This window comes from Simochromis diagramma, unplaced genomic scaffold, assembly GCF_900408965.1.
Source record: "Simochromis diagramma unplaced genomic scaffold, fSimDia1.1 OVJJ01000685.1, whole genome shotgun sequence".
Classification (NCBI taxonomy): domain Eukaryota; kingdom Metazoa; phylum Chordata; class Actinopteri; order Cichliformes; family Cichlidae; genus Simochromis; species Simochromis diagramma.
The window spans coordinates 2,770,131-2,792,356 of record NW_024387477.1 but is presented as its reverse complement, the minus strand read 5'-3'; the positions used below and the strand labels follow the sequence as shown (position 1 = coordinate 2,792,356).

The following is a 22,226-nucleotide window of genomic DNA, read 5'->3' as shown; positions in this document are numbered from 1 at the left end:
CTTCCCAGCAGCCCAGTTGTTTGTTTTCCAGTCTCTGGCCAGAGCAGCGCACACAGCTCTCGGTCTGGAGCTGGACTTAGTAGCACTCAGACTACTGTATGCACCAGCAAACACATTTTATTTCTTTATTTGACAAAAAAGAAAGAAAAACAAAACACAGATTTCTGCCTTATTTAACTTTGCAACCAATTTTGAGCTTCTCTGGAACAAGATAAATATGTCTGCAGTAAACTGAAAATATAAAACTTTTGTTGTACTTTCTTTTCATCTCAGCCTTTAGAAGATATCATCACTGCAATGCAATCAGGATTTATAGCCCCAATCTTCTGGAAGTGCAAAATACAGTTACAAGGACAAAAAGACTTTGTTCAAATGAAAAAATATATATTTATTTATTACAAAAAAAGGGGACACAACAAAAGTAATTGCTGTTCAAACTTATTAAGGTTTATAAAATCCCCCCAACACCACAGCATTCACACTTTTCCTGTAACTCAAGCCACTGACCTGCCCCTCTGTGCACAACAAGTGATAATAACATTTTAAACGGACGCTGTTTGTTGTGGCAGGTAAAGAAAATGAAGCCCAGATATCAACAGTGTCTCTCCTCTTAAAAGCAAATGTGATGACGGTCCGCAGACAACAACAAGCATCAAGTCAGCATTTGTCTCCCTCCTGTAAGCACATCTCCGATCACAGAGGAGGAAAACACTAACAGCTGGCTCCATTTTAAACAAACAGCAGACACCAGTGAGCAGGTTGGAGACTGCATATGGATATTTTCTGCTTGCTGGAATCCTGCTGCGATCTTTCAAATGTCATTTGGCACCATCAACAAATGTCTCACTTAAGAAAAAAAAAACAAAAAGAACTGCAAGACGTGGTTTTTTATAGACAAGATTGATTCTCACAAAGACAGTGTCGGAGAGTGTGGCTGGACTAATGCGGTTCCTTAATGGAGTCGATATCGAGGAGGAGCAGGCGGCACACTTTCACCCTTTCAAATTAAAAATGCTTACAGTGCGTGGTGAGTAGCAAGGTTTCGATCACCTGAATAAAAAATATGCGCTCTAAGTTGCTCTGTGTATTCAAGCCCACCTTTTAGTTCTGCTCTCTGATGAATCATGTTTTCCACAGAAGCAGAACTTGTCACTGCTCATGCGGCAACATTTGCACAAACTGGCTCATATCTGAAGAGTAAACACCGTCCTTGCTGCCTTGCTGACCATCTGGTTTTGGGGGACGGCGATAAATCCAGAGAAAAATCCGTCACTCCCAACGATCGAGACAGACGATATCACTTTACTTATTTATTGTAACGCTAGTGATGTCTGCCGCTGATGTTACCTGGAATACTTCCCATAATCCTCTTGTGTTTTCTAGCATTTGAATGCCAAAAGAGATGGACTTTAGAAACAAAAGCTTTCTGCCAAAAATCATAACAAATCTTTGGAAAACACAACAAAGCAACTCTGTTTCTAGACCGTTAATGTGTTACAGTTCAGACTCGGTGCACCGATCCTCTGTACTCACGGATTAGATTTTAATTGGACATAGTTTTGGTTATTCTTCACATCAGCGAGCTTAACTTTTATACTGTACGTCGCTGCTTACACTTCCATTATGGTTACAGCTGCGCCGAGAACGTTTTTGCTCAAATGCCTGTAATTACATGCCTCGATGCTTAGATGGGAAAATTGTCTGGTGGCGGTCTATTCCCGAGCCCATCACAGCATTAATGACCCGAGGGGTGATGAGGGTGATTAAATTGTTAACCACGTGGAGGTTTGCTGTTGACAACAATGCACAGTCGCTAATCAAATATCTGCGGTAGGTGGAAGTCGAATCAAAAGGCAGGTTTTCCTCTCCAGCCTTTGAGGAAGAGGCATCGTACATCCTCGGGAAGCCGCCGGTCCGGTTGGCCTTCATGGTAGAGCTGGATGAAAGTAATATGATTTATACACAAACACTTCCTCTGCCCAGAACAGCACCTATTACAGTATCTAGCACTTTATCAGTGGTGATAGCTTCCGTAAATGTTGCTACACTCTGTGACAGGGCGTTAAATTAGATGTCTTTTACAATCAAGACACTTGCTGACTGTTTTGTTCTTCACTGTGCTTCCTTTTGTATTTCTGGGAGGTGTGATTTTCGCACAGCGTCACACACGCATCTGAATTTCACTACTCAGCACAACAGTCAAAGTTAATTTGGAAAGGTGGGTAAGGTTTCTCAAGAAAACGTGTTTGGTGATACGCTTAAAGGAGACCTATTATGCTTTGTCTTATTTTCTTTTGTATATATAGCGCTCACATTAAACATGACCACAAATTTAGAGGAGGTCAAGCAATCCTTCGATCCAAGATCTCAGGCTTGGGATTGCTCAAGTGCTCTCTTCGTGATCGTAAGTGGGTTAAAAATGCTTGAGCTAACAAACTTGCAGACTAGCATTATGGACACTGTAGACCCACACGTGGCAAACTTTGGGGCTAAAAAACAAACATAAAGCCAACACAGAGGTGCCAAATACTTCTAGTGGACACTTTATGTTGGCTCTAAAAGCAAGTCAATCCCAAAAAACTCCCATTTTAAAAACCTTACGTAGAACAATGAATGAGATGGTGCAGTAGAACAATTTGGATCTGGCAGGATTTGTGATCCCTGACTAGACTGGGATCCAGAGGAAACAGGCACATATTGTTCTGCTGGGAGAGACTTTTGGGGCGACGTGCTTGGTTTGTAACAATGTTTAGGCACAAAGTAATCGCATTAATCCAAGAATCCATGTTTTCCCAACAGAGCTTTTCTTTTTTGTCTTTCGGCTGCTCCCTTTAGGGGTCTGCACAGCTGATCATCTACCTCCATTTCACCCTCTCCATAGCATCCACCTCTGTCACATTGATCCTCTGTATGTTCTTCTTCTGCAGGTCTTCCTCTTTCCCTCCTGCCTGGCAGCTCCATCTACAACATCCTTTATCCAGTATATCCACCGTCCCTTCACTGCACACGTCCAATCTGTCTCAGCCTTGCCTCTCTTTACTTTGTCTCCAAACCGCCCCCTTGGTACTAATTTCTAATCCTGACCATCTCAGTTACTCCCAAAGTCCTCACACCTCCAGCTCCACCTCCTGTATTTTTGTCAGTGCCACCATCTCCAAACAATACATCACAGCAGGTCTCACTACCATCTTGTAAACCTTTCCTTTCACTTGTCACTCTGCTTTAGTCACAAATCACCTCTGACACGCAGCTCCACCCACTCCACCCTGCCTGCATCCTCTTCGGCACACCTCTTGTGTCCGTTGCATTAAGCGATTGACCCCAGGTATTTAAATTCCCCCACCTTTACTACCTCTGCTCCTTCATTGCTTCACTGTTACACGTTTCAAAGAAGAAAACCAACAAAACAAAATAAAGAGTTGAATGTTTGAGGAGTTCAAATTCATGCAAATTCTACAAGACTGAATGCAAATTATACTTGTGCAGTATAATTTGATTTAAAAAGAATCAACTTTAACCAGCTTACCTGAAAGTAAAAGAAGGCCTGACCAAACCAATAGTGCATGATGGTAGTCTGGGCGGCATCATAGTGGAGTTTCTTCCAGATAAACTGAGCCATGAGCGTCTGGATCAGCAGGCAGCAGCAGAGGACTGGCAGGTTGTGAGCACGGAAGAGCAGCGAAACCAACAAAACCAAGCCACTGTAAATCTCCCATAATCCCCTGCTCTTCAGTTTGGCATCTGCTGTGATGATCTGGGATCGCAACAGGTCCTTGGTGCCCGAGAAGAGGATCCCCAAAATGAAGACGTAAACAAAGCGAGCTTCCACTGTGCCCCTAAAAAACAGAAAGATCAAACACTGAGTCGTTTGTTGCATGTGCAGGAAGCCTGAACTGAGTTTCTGTTAAACTTCTCATTCATCATTCAAATAACTGTGGCGAGTGACTCTGGGATGTGTAACTATCCAAGTGTTTAGCAGTTAAAGATCAGGGGTTTGGGGGCAAGAGGAAAGGGAATGACTTAGATCTTATGTTGCAATAGGGTTTTTTTTTTTAAAGTTCACCACTTTAATTAATTTCATATTCCTGTCTCTTGTTACACAGGATTCCTCACATTTCTGTGACTCATAACCCTCCCTTCATTCAGTATGCAGTATGTCAATGTAACATTAATTATTAAAGCTATGAGACTTGAAGACAGAACGAATCGCCGCAGGAAAACAGACTTCCTCGCCATCACGGTGTCTGTTGGGGTTCCTGCATCGCTATAATTTGATGCTATTAACATACTTTGAGTACATTTTAAGGTCATGTGACATTTAATCTAAATTGTCCTTGTTCGGTGGAGCACTGCTGCGTGTAAGAAGCAAGCATACTGATGTTGCTGTTAAACACACTACTCCTGAAATTGGCTTGGTTATTTCATGACAGCTGATTTGTAATGGTAAAACATTTCTCAGGAATAATTTTCATCTTTCTTTTGCCAGTAATGACAAGGAAAAGTCCAAACTCAGAGATGAACTATACGGGTTGCCACAGTTACGAAACTCCTACTACTGTATATCAGGTTGACTTTTTCCCTGGGTCCTCACTGTTGTCATCAGATGATATGTACTTCTGCTTTAAACACACATATGTAGCACACAGTGGTGGTTACACAGGTACGTCCATATGTCTCTTATTTAAAATCTAATAATGGTGCGATGGTGGTGTGAAGGGCAGACTTTGAACTTTAATCATAGGGTTTAAGGAAAGTATTTCATTAACTGTTTGGAAAATAGAGCCATTTTTATGCACAGTAACTCATTTTCAGAGGCTTAAAAGTATTTGAAGTTTTGACTGACAAGTATTTAATGAAGGGAATGTGTGAGGTGAGGCCTGCTCCCTTCATCTTTCATGACAAATTAAGTAGATAAAAGATCTGGAGTTGATTCCAAGTGTTGAACTTCCATTTGGTAGCTGCAACCTTCAATATTATATAATGAAATAAATATGTCAATGCACCAAATAAACTTTATGAGACTTTATGCCATGTACTTAAAAATAATGAATGCATTGGTCAGCTCACCAAAAGATTTTGAGTGCAGATTCTTTCCTTGGTTAAGAAAAACCATTCACAAAATCACAAAATCTAGCCAAAAACACACCAGAGAAGGTAGATGCATCACTGTCAAAGTTTGCAACTAAGATGCCTTCACAAAAAAGTGCAAACCACTGGTTACACTCAGGCGATCGTGGCTCAAGAGTTGGCAGTTCGTCTTGTAATTGGAAGGTTGCCCGTTTGAGCCCCGGCTCGGACAGTCTCTGTCGTTGTGTCCTTGGGCAAGACACTTCACCTACTGGTGATGGCCATGGGGCCGATGGCGTGATATGGCAGCCTCGCTTCTGTCAGTCTGCCCCAGGGCAGCTGTGGCTACAACTGTAGCTGCCTCCACCAGTGTGTGAATGTGAGAGAATGAATAGTGGTATTGTAAAGCGCTTTGGGTGCCTTGTAAAGCGCTATATAAATCCAATCCATTATTATTAGTATTATTAATGATCCAAAGCACACTGTAAAAGAACCCGAGTATTTCAAACCAAAGAAATGAGATATTCTTTAAAAGCCAAGTTAGTCATCTGATTACAGCCCAATAGATCAAATTTTCAGATACTGAAGGCAAAACTGAAGGCAGTGAAGCCCACAAACAAGCTGACGGCAGCTAGAGTAAGGGCCTGACCGAGCATCAGCATTTGGTGAGGTTAACGGGTTTCAGACTGTCATCGACTCCAAAGGTTTTCCATCCAAACATTAAATCAATCCTTAACTTACGATACCGTAATCTTAGTGTACTAAGTAGGGCACCTATTACCTCCTAACTGTTAGGCCAATGTCAAAGAAACTTTGCATGAACAACTTCACGCGTATATTGATTTATTTATTATAAATTCCAATTCTTTGGCTTTTTCACATGAATTATGTTCATCTCATCATCGGTTTGCGTTTTTTCACGCGTCACCTTCGATATACATCGCGCACATGTATGTTTAGAGTTAATTTGTCCAGTTAATTTGGAGCCACTGAAATTGGGGGACTGTGTATAAATGTGTGTAATTCCTAAACAGTTAAAACATTTGAGTCGTTGAATTAAATCTGAAAATCTGCCCTTTAATCAATTCTTGATTATTTGTGGTGCACAGAGACGATTCTAGATGACACTTTTTTAATTTTCATATTTCCCAGGGCCTGAAGTAAAAGTTTAGCCACCATGTATGGTCAGATTGTTTTATTTTTGACTTGGTGCACTGGCGTAACTTTTAGGAAGCTCCTCTCGTACGGCTTTAGGATTGTTTATGGAGCCACGCTTATGTAGTTTAAATATGGTTGGGATCAGGCTGTGACGTAAGGACATTTTTTTGACAGATGTTCTGGTTCTTCTGCACTTTTCTGATATTTAACTGAATCTATTCTGTCTCATAAATTAAGGCTTTTTTGATTTACCTTTCTAAATAAAAGCCTACATGCAGTTCTCTCAGACAGTTTTCTTTGTCTCTGATACCTCAACTTGACCTCCACCGTTCCTGTTAAGTACCATTTCTTACTTGTATTATGAACTCAGGAACTTGCTACTTCAAAACAATTTTCTTTCTTTTTGTAGCTTTCTCCAGCTTTGTGGGCATCAATTATTTCAATTTTCAAAGTGCTAAGCAGCTTCAACGAGGAGTCCATGGCTGCTGATTGTTGGGAAATGGCAGAGAAAGTATTAAGAAAGGCATGAAATTTGTATCGTCTGACCTTTCCTGTTAGATATTGTGAAAAATATATACCACATACTTTGTTTTTGACATTTTCACTCAAAAAAAACTTTATACCATGGACAAAATACACAAATCTTTTTCTATTTATCTTCTACTGACAGTCCTCTTTGTCCATTGCTTTGCATGTGGCATTTTCTCCATTTTCTGTCCTCTCTTTGCACTCAGGCTGTACCGGACTGACCCACCACTCTGGGACCTCTCTGTTTTTCTGGCCTAGCTATTAATGCCTCCAGGATATTCACCCGGTCCAAACAAAGGGTTGAAGTATAGAGGCTCCATATGCTGTGCAGAATGCTCCTCGAGACAAATGCGTGATTTGTGAAATGGAGCAACATCAGTAAAGCTGACTTACATTCTTGTTGTTTTGAGCTTGCACCATTGTTCTGAATCAAAATTCTCCACGTGTTTGTTTTTTAACTTTGCTTTCATAAAATGATACTCTGCTAAGAGTATGATGCCACGACATAAAATATAGCATCGAGCATACCGTGTAGTCTTTCTAAAACAAAACACTACACTGCATTAACCTCCTGTTTTCCCGTTTCATTTAGCTAATTATGATATGTTAAAATGGAAAGATTTCACACTTTCTTCCTTCCTTCTCTATTCTGATTTTGATCCATGCCACCGTTTTCAGCTTCCCCTCTGTAGCCCTGTGACAGACTGGTGGTCTGGCCAGGGCGCACCCCGCCGCCTGCACCATGACAGCTGGGATCGGCTCAAGCGACCCTGAATTGGATAAGTGGAAGAAGATGGATGGATGGAAGTTTTCATCTTGGCAAAGATATAAGTTGTTTTGTTTAATTCAAGTTAAGTGAAGTCTAGCCTAAGCCTAACAGAAAATAAATACATCTTTCCTCTACACTGTTCCATTATAACTTTTAGCTTACACTCTACCCTCCTGTTTAAAATATTGTCACCACTGGATGCACTCTGTGTCTAAGAAATGAGGGTTTTAGTCAGTTTTAACTGTGTATTTTAAAACGTAATATTCAAATATAATCATCACTACATTAGGGCCAACATGACAGATACCACATTTGAAACGTGGACTGGTCAGGTGCTCACAGCCTACTCTTGTTTTCCTTTGAAGCTTTGAAAAGAAGTTATGGCTTAGAGAAGGTTCCTTCAGATATTTACAAATAAGGCTCCAGGTAAATGAAATCATTAATGAAGGGATGGCTAAAGCTGAAACGGTGTACTTCCTGACAGCTGAGATAGACTCCAGCCCAACCACGACCCTGAATTAGAAAAGTAGAAGAAGATAAATGGATCTTTTCAGCTCAGCAAAGATATAATGCGTCACTTCAAGTTGAGTTTAATCTATCTAGCCTAAGTGAAATCTAAGAGAAATTATACATGTAATCAATTAGATTACAATTTAATCTAAAATTGTAATCAAAAATTTATCTTGCTGTACTTAAAAAAAAGACTAATCTTTCGATATATAACTCGGGTAAGTGTCACTACTGGTGGCATGAGGTGACACCTGGACCCTACAGAGGTTCCACAGGTAATAATATGTCTCCCAGCACAGCATTAAGGATATTTCAGGAGACAGACAGTTACTGTAGGAGAGCTGGACAGGACCATCAGCAGGACCAGTATCTGCTATGGAGCGCAACTGTCATTTAGCATAAAACAACAGAACTGGGAGAGGCAACACTGGCACTCTGTGATTTTCACAGATGAGAGCAGGTTCAACCTGAGTGCATGTGACAGATGTGAAAGGGAGAAGCCTCGGTGAATGTTAAGCTGCCCGTAACATCGTTCAGGATGACGGGTTTAGTGGAAGGTCAGGTTTGGTTTGGGGAGGCATATCCATGGAGGGACACACAGACCTCTACTGGCTAGGCAACGACACCCTGAGTGCCATTAGGTCAGAAATCCTTTGACCCATTGACAGACCCTAACACCTGTCCGATGGGTCCTGGGTTCCTCCTGCTGCACAATAATGCCCGACTCATCTGGCGAGAGTCTGCAGGCAGTAACTGGAGAATGAAGGAATTGATACCACTGACTGGCCCCCAAGCTCACCTAACCTAAATCCAACAGAACACCTCTGGGACATTATGTTTAGCTCCATCTGACGCCAACAGCTTGCACCTCAGACTGTCCAGGAGCTCAGTGATGCACTGGTCATTGGAACACATGATCTAAATATTCATTTAGCTGCCAATTTATCAGATAACTAAGCTTAATTTAGCACTGGTGCATTCTCTTGTTCATTGAATCATTGAAGTATTTTCAGCCTAACTTTATTGATATAAATGATTCTGACAAAAAAAAAAAAAAGAAGAAAAAAAATCAATCCCATCACAAACCACCACCAAAAAAAAGATTTCCCAGCACATAACACATTTTCCATTAAGGTCGCTCACACCCACACGTGCTTTCAATTACTAATGGGATAAGTAATAATAGTATAATAATTAGTAATAATTGCTAATGGGAGCTTTGAGCATGTTGAAATGTAGTGGAGCTGTGAACCAATAAGAAGGTTAATAGGGTAGGTAGTCCTGCCCTGCAGTGCGATATAAAACCAACATGAGTGGGGCAGATATCACTGAAGCACAGGCTGTCCACATGAACACTCACCCACCCGCCCACCCATTGTTTTATATGTGCTAAACAGTGAGCTCACTAAGTAGCAAGTTCAAATGCTTTGGTCACCACCTTAAAGTACTGATGTTACATAATTGTACCCATGGTTATTTAAGTACGAGTCACATGAACAAACATCGGAACCAAAGCACAACAACTGAGTTCATGGACACAACAGATTTGCTATTTTTCTATAAATCTGTACATCAGTAACTTTAATTTGGCTAAACTGTATCCACCTTCAGTAGCGTAGAAAAGTTTTGAGCCACACATTTCTTTTTATTTTGCTTCCAATGATCCAGAATTTCTTGCCTTTTTTTAATAGTGACATTAAGAGAATTTTTAGACAACACAGTGTGACAGTCATAATATTGTATTTTTGTACCAACAAGACGATTTCCAAAAGCTATGACCTGAAAACTGGTACATCCCAGCACGGTGTGCAGTGTGTCCTTAAAAAGTCGGAGGAAACTGGACAAGTTGAGGAGAAAGAAAACATCAGTGGCAGAGCTAAAAACTTATTTATAATAGATGAACAGTATGTGAAAGTTGTCGCCTTAAGATATAAGAAAACCCCGCTACCAGGCTCAGGGAGGGTCAGCCATGTGCCTCGACTGGTTGGAGGGAAAACAGAAGAGAGAAAAAAATGAGCTCTTAGAGGGACTAAAAACAAAAAGTAAACTACAGGAGAGTGAAGGCAAGAGTTCAGAAACATGCAGTAGCAGCACACACGGCACATGAGGAATGAAAAGATGAAAAAGAAGGAGAAATGATCATTGCCTCAGCCGGGGCCTGAGCCTATAGCATGACTAGAGGAGTGTTCACCTGATCCAACCCCAAGTAAGCGAGGGACTTATATCACTAACAGACCAACTGAAGTCTCAAATACAGCTCTGGCAGGTGTTCATTTAGTATTTTGGGGGTGATTTTTTTGTCCTGCTGCTCAGGGAGAGGAGAAAATGACACCCTGCATGACTATTGAGACATCTGAGGAGGCACTCCCAAGGCACTCTCAACAGGTAAGAAAACCATATTAGCTCCACATCTGAGGCTTCTGTTCGTTCTTTCTACAACAAGAGGCGGACTGCAGGGCTTATATCTGATGGTCTTGGCAGATGGATGTAGTGTGCAGCTTCTTTTGGTGTGTCACATGAATATATTATAGTCATCTCATATCATGAAGGGTGAGATTTTGAACTGCTGGCACTATATATGGTTACTTCAAATAGACCTACAGTCTGTGCAAACTCACACTGCTTACCAGAGGCAACCCAAGTGAAGCACGGGCTGTGCGTATGTGCTTTTTATATAGCCTGAAAACTAGCCTGAAAACAAACCGCAAGCATGGCTTATTTGTAATTTTTATCCAACATTTTTTGTAGCTTGTCTCTTTAAGTTAACAAAAAAGGAGGACGCATGATAAGCGAGATTCAAAGGCAGACGAGGCCAGTAATGCATGCCCTGTGGTGCACGACGGTGAGTCTGGATCTAAAGTCTGAAGCTACCGCAAGGTTAAAAACAGGTTTCCACAAGCTCTTCTTCTTCTTCTTCTTCTTCTTCTAAAAGGCTTACTCCACAAAAAAGCCTTTTCAAGCTATCAATAATTTATATACTGAAAAAGTCCCAAATTGAAGCTTTAAAGGAAAAGTGCTTTCGATTATGAAGGCAATTACATTTAGTCTAATTTCCATTTCAGGCATTCAGCATTTTCTCTTATCCAGAGAGACTTAAATGAAAAGATTTTCCCACTCACATCTGCTCTTTAATTAACTTACATTTATTAATATTTGCCCTAAAACAAGGACTAAGTAAATTAGCCTCATAAAACAAAAACAGGCAACAAAGAGTGGACAGAACTGTGACGCGAGTTGTTTTTTCTTCTACCCATTTCATAATAGATGAAGGAGAAATAAAGAGTATTAGGAGGTAATGAAGTTAAGAAAGCCACTGAATATTAAGGCAGTTACAGCCAGAGGGAAACTGAGACTTAATTTTGTTCTCTGCAAACATGTGAAGATTAACAGTCATTAGGATGGCGGTGCCTTGAATATTCTCACCTCTGGACCTTTTTGACATCAGATATCTTGAAAAGCACAGGTGGAACTAAACACATTCATGACTCAGTTCCATGAAGTCTCCCAGTAACCTGTGTTAACAATACCAGGAACTTCTATAGCTGAAAGGCAGCCTTATTAATGTGATCAAATCCATCTGTATTTTTCTTTGACAAGCCAAAATGGCTGTTGTGAATGAGCTCCATTCGCCTCCAAACAGCTGTATAATTTTCAGAATAATATCCACCATTTTTGCTTCTGATGATATTTCCAAACTGCAACAGCAGCTCAAAAAGCTCTTTGCACATTTAGAGAATCTCCTGCTGACAAGCACGGGTGTCTTCAGTTGAAGGCAATCGCTCAGTAAACGAACGTTTCTTTTGCAGCAGGATGCAGTCAAAGCCGCAAAAGTACGACAGGATAATAGCTGACCCTGAAGGAGCTGAGCAAGTATTGGACATGTATTATTAATCAGGTTTTATGGAAACCTGTTCCAACAGAAGAAAGGAGCAGAGTAATATGCCCCATACAGCACTATTCCTTATTATTCACAACTCCCTTAACAATATGCCAGGCATTGTATTCATTATTATTTTATGCACAGGAAAAGTGAAAAATCCTGGCCTGGATTTGATTTTACACGAGGACAGGGATGGATGTGAGCTGCCGGGTTGGCATAATAACTATCTAGCGTGGATGACAAACCTTTCATTCTGATGTACAGATGCAGGAAAATGTTTGTGAGCTCTCTGGAATTACCAGGATTTCTAAACTGATTAGAAAACAAGGCCTGATTTTCATTTAAGCCACAAAATTATAGATAAACATGATCTGACCAAACTAATGTTAAACAAACAGTGCAGAATCGTGGCAGAAGCTCTTTTAGCAGCAACAACTTTGATCCCAGAGACTGCTTGGGGAGACCTGCAAAACCACGAGGAGGAATTCTGGCCCAGTCCTCCCCACAAAACTGTTTCAGTTCACCAGTAACTCTGGGAGGTGTTGACTGAACTATCCAGGTCATGCTAACCATCTCAACTGAGAAAAGGTCAGCAGACTGAACTGCTTATTCTAAAGCTGATGTAGAATTCTGCAGTAAATCTATGTTGTAACTTGTGAACTAACTGGAACCCCCTTTTAACACTACGCTGTAACCTTCCAAGTGCATGCATTAAAGCTGAGATCAGATCTTATATTGGTGTACTGTGTTTTTTTAACACGCATTTCAAACAAAGTGGTGTTCATTTTTACCAGAAATGCCAAATTCTGCATCATCGTGCTACAGAACATTGCAGCACATGTGTTGCACAACTTGAGGTGGTCTGAATTTGTTTATTAATCTATAAGTGTTCTGATTATAGACTCTCATGTCTACATAAAGCCTTTTGTTTCCCTTTCTAGCTTCTAGCTCCTTAATGTTCCTGCTGTGAAAGTTTCTGTGTTCAAGGCACGGCTCTCCCCAATCAATCTTTCTAAAGAAGAGCAGACTTTGTCAGTAGCAAGTTAATGTATGCTTTTATTTAGCAAGAGAGGCATCTTTACAACCCACGCTTTCAATCTCATCTCCTTAATTGGAATATGTGATTCTAACTAGCTTTTGGTCCCCCTCTCCTTTACAATGTCCCTTCACTTCATTGAGAATTGTGGACATTCATTGATGCACAGCTGTCTCTCGCCACAGCATTTCAATCAGTTGACTTTGACTGGACCAAAGCAGCAACTCAGTTCTCTTGCTTTTCAGCAAGTCTGTTGTAGAGTTGCTACTTTGGCTGATGGAAAGATGGCTTTGACGTTCTCCTGAACTCCTAATTGTTTTGGTATCTAGAGCAGTTCATGGTGGACTGCAAGGTGCCGAGATCCTGTGGCTGCAGAACAAACCCAAATCATCACCGCTCCACTGAGAGTCCTGTGAAAACTTTTCACATAAACATCCTGTTTGTTTCCCATCCTCAAACGATTACTCAGTGTACTCAATAAAGACTTGAAACAGCTGTTATCACTTATTCAGGTTGCATTTGTTTCTTATAACAAAGTCCAAATTCTTTGCAGAAATTCTATTAATTGTATAGAGTACTGTACAAAAGTCTTGAGCAGTGCTTAATTTCTTTAGGTTTAGTTTACACGGGGCCAGACTTGGAGTCTTGAGCAATGGTTCTTTAGGATTTTTGTAGGGCAATCAAGTTCTCATGTCTGATCATTTTCAGAGGAATGCTTTTTCTTTGACCTAGAAAATCATTCAAGCATAAAAAAGGCACATAAGTCAAGGGATGAACCAGTGTTGTGCTACAACATTAAATTGTATTTTTAGGCACTTGTACCTTTGTACCACAGTTGCAGCCTGTCATGAAAACACATTTGCTCCAATTTCTTTAAACGAATTTCCAAATGATGTCAAAGAACAGCTACACACCAACAATGAGATTTCCAAAGAGCTATTAACAGAAAACTTGGCATATCTCAGCGTGATGTTCAGTGTGTCCTTAAAAAGTTTGAGGAAACTGAAGTGGAAGACAAAAGAAGATGTGGCAGGCATAAAAAACTATCTACTAGAGATGGACCGATCCGATATTACGTATCGGTCCGATACTGACCTAAATTACTGGATCGGATATCGGAGAGGAATAAGAAATGTAATCCGATCCATTCAATATCACAAAAGCACCTCACAAACTTGCGACACAGCGTAACCCAGCTCATAAACTTAGCACGTCAGAGGAGTATGGTCTCGTGATAGAGCGGCTGTGGCGTGCGGTCTGGTTCAGCATTTGGAGCCTCGCTACGTGCTTCCAAACCGGCATTAAATCTCAGAGAAAGGTATCCCAGAGAGAAGTAAAGCAAGTGTGCAAGTTCATCTCTGAATGTTTGTAAAGCATTCCCAGCGAATGCTGGGAGCGACTCTCTCCCTCCCTCTCCTGCTGCTACTTCAATCATGAAACTGATCAATGATCAGCTGATCTGCTTTTCTGTCGCGACTCCGTCTCTCTTGTTTGTTTTTGGCCCACTTTGCGTTAGAAAAAGGAAACCAGCGGATAAACAACAGCAGCACGTTTAAGCTTGATAAACTGTTAGAAGTGATTTAATATTACTTTCTACACCAGGATCTTTTTCTACGTAGCTGACGTAACTGTGCAGGGGCGGGTCTAGCAAGGTTGTGCCAGGGGGGCAGGAAGGGCATTAACAGGGAAAAGGGGGCACAAAGACATACTTTTCTTTCTAATTGTCATGTCTAGCTTTTAATAAATAATTATCTGAATCTTACAACCAAAGTTTCCATCTGATGTAAAATGTACAGAAATCCATTATTGTATATAGTAACTATTAAGTCAAATTTATACCCTGGTAAGCTATAGTACTTTTTCCTTTGGGAAGGCACCATCTGTGCAGTCTGCAATTCTGTTGAAGAAAGATGTTGAATCTATTTAATTATTGTAGAAAATTTTCTGATTTTTCAGATTTCTGTGCATTTTTTTTTTTTTACACTTGCATTAAATTACAGTCGATTACGTCAATTAAGCATTATAAAGCAGAGGGTGGTTCCCTATTTTTTATTATTTTTTGCTGGGAGTTGGCAACCCTATTAGTTAGGTTGCTTAATATTTCCACTAAGTACTCTTTGAAATACCAGAATAGGGAGGATGGTGTAGGTTTAAGTTTATTAGATTGATCAGTTTTGCTGATCTATGAAATATTTTGGGTGCAGTGTATTTTTTGCATACAGGTATAACAGAATAGTTTTATTTTAGTTTAGTTTTTTTAAACTTGAGTATGAACTTATACAAAATGCAGCAAGATATTTAAACAAAACATTTTATTGATTATAAAATATGCTATATCGGATTTATATTGGTATCGGCAGACATCCAAATGTATGATATCGTATCGGACATAAAAAAGTGGTATCGTGCCATCTCTACTATCTACAGCACATGAACAGTATGTGAAAGTCATGTCCTTGAGAAACAGGAAAATCCAGCAAGAACCTGACACAATACCTGAGAGATGGAAAGCTGTCACCTAACTACAACCACCTACAAAACACAGTGGAGGGTATGTCATGTTTGTAGCTGCATTTCAACCTTCTGGTGTTAAAGATCTTGTCAAAATTAATTAATGCAGAAAATTACAGATTATATTTTCTGCATTCATCTACGACGCAATACCGTTTTTAAAGCATCTGATTGGCAACAGCTTGACTTTTCAGCATGACAATGATCCCAGACACACTGACAATGCAGTAAAAACATACCTGGATTGAAAAACACACAATGGAACGGATTGGCCTCCCCAGAGTCCAGACCTCAACATTGCTGAGGCAGTGTGGAATCATCTTGTCAGAGAACAGAACAAAAGGCAGAAACATCCAAAGAAGAGCTTTGAATGCCCTTCAAAAAAATCCTACAATTAAAGAAATTGGAAGAAAACGTGCCCAATAAAGTTCAGGTTGTGCTTAAAAAATATCAAATTTCGCATTTCTAACAATTGAAAAAAAAAAAACAACCAAAAAACTTTTCTATGTATGTTTGCACTTGTTTCAATAGATCACTGAACCGATTTCCAATTGTCTGCTCCCCCCAAAAGAAAAAGTAGCTCAAAATTTTTGCACAGTGGTGCATATTTCTGCTTATTAGTCACTATTTCCATGATGCTCATGTGAAGGATATAATACCACTGTGGTCTACACCATGTAAACGAGACACGGTTCTCCCTCTGAAACCTGCATAGACGACTGCTGGGCTAATCTACATGACTCTGACACAATAACCATCTTCCTGAACCAAGAGGCACAAGAAAGTCTGAATACTGAAAGGCATCTTGTTTGCTCTGACATTTTCAAGGCAGACTGCACAAACTGTCCTTGTTGTCTGAGCAATAAAGGCTCTATGTAATGTTTATATAATTTCCGTAACTGCAGGCCCTTCAAAAAGTGTCTGCAGTGATTTTAAGAGTACCCTGATTATAGCATGTCATGCACAGTTTTTTGGTTGAAGACATGAATGAGGCTGATTTTAATCATCAGATTCTTTAACTTTCCCAACTCTCATGGCATGAATCTCAGAAGGCATTATGCCATCCACAGTTTCCATCCAAACGTAAAGACATGCAGCCAAAACACAAAGTGCAGCAACAGTAAACAGGACTCCTGCAGCCCTTCATATCCCTGCTCTCTCATCTCTTTCATAACTCGAATTACAGTGGTCTGTAATAGATATGAATAAAGTCGTGGTTTTATAATAGAAAGAGTCTGACAGACAGTTTAAGATGCAGTATAGAATCATTGAGATAATAACACTGTTTATCATGTTGCTGTTTGGAGGTGGATACATGCAAAGGATCCTGGAACTGCAGTCGAAGAATTTTTGTTCCAGATTACAGCCAGTGAAATTGTAAAGTCATTAGTATTGACAATCCATGCTATCAGTCCTCCTCAGATATAATGTTATTTTGTAGTGAATCATTTATAAAAGTCTGCCATTCGCCTTCTGGCATGCATTAACTCAGACCACTAAACAAATGCAAAGCTTGGAAGAGGAAGCTTGCTCTTATTACAGAACAATAACACAGAATATCCCAAAGTTGTGCTCAGCTGCGTCTTCCAGAGGAAGACATTCATCACAAAGAACAATGCTAAGAGTGCATTTTGTTACTTCTGGTGTTTTTTTGTTGTTGTAGAGATTACTTTTGGGTTTGAGAACTACACCAGGAAACAGATGAACACTTGAATCTTCACAGAAACAGGGAGATGTCCATTCATAGGCCAGTAAGCATTTATTAGAGCAGATAGAGCAATACTGTTGCCTTATTCTAGTTGGTTTTGTCAGATGGGTTAAAAACTGCATTACTAACATACAGATTTGCTTTGGTATTACTTTCATAAAGACATTACATATAATTTATTTCAACATAATTTTTAAAAGATATTCCTCAAAACCAGTTTCTCTCAGAGATTCTTCACTGGAAATGTTTATTTCAAGGCATTCAAAATAATATTTTTTGTCTTAGTATCTGCTCTTCTCACTGGTCTTAAAGGGGTGGGGCTCAACTGGTATCTACCATAGACTGTATATAAAAGATGGCTCTAGCTTCAGGAAAAAAGAGAAGACAGAGTAGAAAATCTTACAACTGCATTCTTTCAAGTGTCCAGCAGGGGGCGACTTCTGTAGTAGCCATAAGAAGTCACACCGTATGGAAATCAACAGGATGAAGGCCAGCAGCTCCCTTTATCAATAACCTCAGGAAATATTTTTATGAGTTTATGGCCTCAACTGCTAGTTTCAGGTCTTACTTAAAACAACATGACGTTAAGTTTTTTAAATGAAGACGCCATTTAGTCAAAAAGTAGGATAAAGCAAGGTACCCTGCGGTTCCCTGTGACTGATAGTCACTAGCTGTACTTGAAGAGAGCAATGTCATCAGTTTCCCAATCAGTTCTGCCCACCGGGCCAGATTTACTAAACAGGGCAAGATATCGTGTAAGTCCAATCCCCTAAATAACGCCTTAAGTGTGGTTAGTTTTACAAAAGTTGCTGCTTTCTAAAAAACTGGCACAGTCAGTTCATTCCAACATCAAGCACAAAGAATAAGCCATGCTTTTAATCAGAATTAAATTTTGGCATAATTAGCAGTAAACTACACGTCTACTGCCAACTGAAAACTTCATGTTTGTGCGCTGGATTTGACCTTCTACACGCAATATTGTCACTTTGTAAAAACAAGGTCAAATTGCATAAAAGCTCATCAGGAAATGACTCTTCTGCTTCTTTGCTCTATGACCAGTCTGGTCATCTTTATTAAAAACATAATTTTTACTTTTCTAAATTATGGTTTCGATTAGAGTCAAAAAGAAGTGCAGTACGTGTCACAACTGTGAATGAAAAGTAAATAAAGCAAGCAAGCAATTTATTTATATAGCACTTTTCAAAAAACCTTCAACTGAAAACAAAGTGCTCTACACATGACATAACAAATAACAAAGCGAAATAGTATATGTAAAAATAAAATAAACAACAATTTTTTAAAAAAAACCCCAAATTTAATTAGACTAAACACACAAAGCCCATTGATTTTGGTCAGATTTAGCCCATGTCTGTTTGCAAAAACCCCAAAACCTTTGATGATAGATAAAATGCTCAGCTTGATGCTTCAAAACGGGACTTTACTAGCAAATTTCAAAGCAATGGCTACATCCATCTATTGCATACGGTCTATGCTCCCCACTCAGTGAACTGAGACTAAGGAATTAAAACCCTTTTCTATAATCAACAATTTTAGCAGTTACACAAGAAAAATGTGGCAGGCTGACTGTGATGAATCCAGCTCTGTATTCTCCATTCACCAAAACAGTTAAATGCTTTATTTGAATCAAAAGGACTTCTTATTGGATTATTTACTCATGTTTCCAGGCCACTGTCACTCAAATCTGATCAAATCACACCAACCTCACCCTGAAGAAGCAAAACCTCCCCATATTAAACTCCTTAGCAATAATATTATCAGTTCCCCCCAACCTTTGACTTTGATTGTTCTATATTTAGTAATGAATATTTAACGTGAATGAAAGAAAAGATGTCTCATTTCAAACTATGTTTTTTAGGGATGTTAAATCCTTTGGGAAACCTTCACATTACTTGATGAGGAGGTGCAATCCAATCAATTTCATCTTCTTATCTGCTGGATTTAAAAAAAAAAAAAAAAAAAAAAAAAGGTTAATAGTAGTAACAGTGGACAGAAAATAGTCGCTTGTCAAGCTGCAGAGCTGCCTGGATTTCATGTTACCTTGGAAACAAGCACTGGCGCTCCAGCAAGTGAATAAGAAAAGGTAAGACTATGTCCAATCCCCTTAACATGTTTGGTAGATCCCCTTCATCAATCACCTGCATCAGGCTAACACTTACAGTGAATCAGCCAAAACAAGTGATTCAGTGCCAGAGGAAAAGCTTTGAAGCAGACGCCTGAGAGCAAGCAGGACCTGCCCACTTTGTCTGAGCCCTGACTTTCTGCGGGATAAAGCTGAGCCTGTCACGGTGGCAACTGCTAAAACGCCACGGGGACCGAGGAGAAGACTTTAAAACAATGGTTACAGACACAACATCTAATTACACAACAAGCCACTAGATCAATACCCGCTTCTCTGGCAGCATGTGTTGATGTCCACCTTTCTTTAGACTTCTACTTTGTGTCATTTCTTTTAAACAATCCCGTTTGTGCTGAAACAACAGAAAGCGGTTTTTACGTACACGGCTCTGGCAGTCAGTGGAGGATAATAATTTGCTAAATGTTACCACTGATATATTGTAAACACAGAATTGACTTTGAAACAGGGTTATAAAACACTTTACCGCCTGGGTAATAAAACTGAAAAATGCATTCTGTGTGTGCCTGTCTGCGTGTGCATGCGTGCACGTGTGTGTGGCAGAGGTTCACAGGTGTTTTGAGACGAGTTTGAATACATTTCCATTTTTAAGCGGGATCGGTATGCATGAATATTTTTAAATTGGGAAACTGCGCAACAGCCCCCTTTCGAGATCAAGCAGTACACGATAAAATGGGTCATGTTTTGTGCAGGTGTGAAGCACACGCGCTCACACGCACACACAAACAGAAGCATAAACATTGTAAATGCTTCTAGTGGCTTTGTGTTCAGTATAAAAAAAAAAAGTGCCATAAATGTGGAGGGGGGGACTGAAACAAACTTTGGCTATGATGCATACAGCCTCAGACAGGTTTGGACCTCAGCCGGCTGCTTTGATGTTCAGCTACTTCCTGCTGGAACGTTCGCTCAGAAAAATTTCATTCGCTTCCGCTTTTGTTACCTTAATTGCATCTTCCTGTCTACAGTTATGTGTCAGTGCTGCAGCGGTAATGTGCCACCTCTCAATATCTAAATAAATACAAATAATTCAGAGTATTATGACTTTGTTAGCTTTCTATTTTTAGGTTCATTTGAGATGATGCCATAAGGAGGGGCGTGCGCGGGGGAGAGGAAAACTGAGAGGGAAAAAAGACAAACTGTATCCACAGTGACATCAATCCAAGCGAGTCTTTGAGCCCTTTAAAGTGAGCAGCGTTGGCTGTTCTCAACCCCATTAGCCATTTTGAAAGATGCAGCAGCGCAATTAGGCAGTTGGCACGAAGGGAGGTGAGGAGGGAGCCGGGGAGTTGTCAGGGGGCTTTACTCTGATAAAACACACAGAAAGAGTAACCCGAGAAGACCAGACTTTAAACAGGGTCATTATACAAAGCTGCTTCTTTTTAGATCCACATTACAGCATGGGTGGGGGTGTGTGCATTTTTTATCTCAAAAAGAGATCTATCTAAAATTGCCATAGCTTTAACTAGATGGCTGTTTAAAAATGGCAAAACAACAAAATATAGACCCATGGGAAATTATTTGTCTCAAATGTTGGAAGCTTTAAGACGATAAAATCAAAGTTCTATTTTAATTGGCCAAAAATAGAATCTCCTTAGCAAGCAATGAAAACACAGAACCTGAGCTACACGACCTGCTGTCGTCAAAAATAACACTTAAGTTAGTCTATAAGAAGAGCTAAAGCTAAAGAAAAACTTGAGGTGATGCACAATCATGATCACTGCGTGTGAAAAGAAACACTGAAGCACTGGGTCGAACATCGGCCATGTCAATTATACAGTCGGTCAAAAGGAGCGCAAGTCACTGCATGGCTTTAGTAAGGTATCTTTGTTTGGCTAAGGGTGAGAGGTTGAGATTTTAATTAGGCAAGCAGGTAGGCGAACCTGCCAAGGAGAACAGAAAAGGTTAGGGAAGGCCAGGTACTGGTGGTAGATGAAGGGAGGTCAGGAAAACTAGACAGGAGAACCGTGTGCAGTCCTGAACACTCATCATTTTCTGACAGGGGTTAGTAGCAGGTAACTCTGTGGCAAGCTACTGGCTACAGAATGAAAAATTACACCATTTAGGAGGTGGAAAAAATCCTCTCTTTTCGGACAATGCTAACAACAACTATTACAGACGGACTGTGCTAAAGGATAAGATATATACACGGTGTAAAGGGGCTCCAGTCTCCAAGAACACTAATGCATTTAAAGCCAAACCATGAACATGATTTTTTTTATTCAGGTTGAGTTCAAGGACACACATAACTTGCTAAATGCACTGGATGCTGAGCAGCTGGCACCAGATGAACAGTTTTATCATCAGCTCTTTAAAATGAAAAAGATTATTATGCATCTAGGTTGCTTGATTAAGACTTGAGGGTCTTAGCAGGGAAGAGTCTTACCCTCAGATGTATACTGGAAGGGCTTGAATGCATTTTCAGGCTTAAGAAATGAAAACTCTTCTCAAGATTTTTTTAAATGACAGCAGGGACGACTGAGGACCATTTAAAAAAAAAAATCTGAGATAAGAAAATCAACAGGCCGGAAAAAAAGCATCATCCTTGGAAAACCTGTCGCTGTTGAGCCAGTTAAAATGCCTCCAGTCTTACTGTTGTCATCACAATTGCGCACGCAATTTGATCCAATCTCAATACACAAATCAGTTAGCCGTGGCTGGCTGACTTGTCAACAAACATGACCCCAAGACGAGGAAAACAATGCTCTCCACGCTTTCGGGCTTTCTTTACTACTAGAAAGAGGCAGCAAACTTGATTTCTTTAAAATATGGTCATGAAGTAACAATTATAGTTACACCTGCTGGCATCTGATCATAACACAGGTTTAACTATCTCTGGATCTGCAGTTACTTACACTTTGCATCAACATGATTTTATTTTTCTGTTTTTTAATTCAACATAACAAA

At 40.0% G+C, this 22,226-nt stretch overlaps 1 protein-coding gene across 1 annotated transcript in view; it reads right to left on the bottom strand.

Annotated features, from left to right (window-relative positions):
* pigg (phosphatidylinositol glycan anchor biosynthesis class G) overlaps positions 1 to 22,226 on the bottom strand; it is an 84,461-nt gene that overhangs the window by 8,362 nt on the left and 53,873 nt on the right. The window contains exon 11 of the mRNA XM_040015347.1: positions 3,527 to 3,836. Coding sequence (XP_039871281.1) covers positions 3,527 to 3,836 — 310 coding nt within the window. The remainder of the gene's footprint in view (positions 1 to 3,526; positions 3,837 to 22,226) is intronic.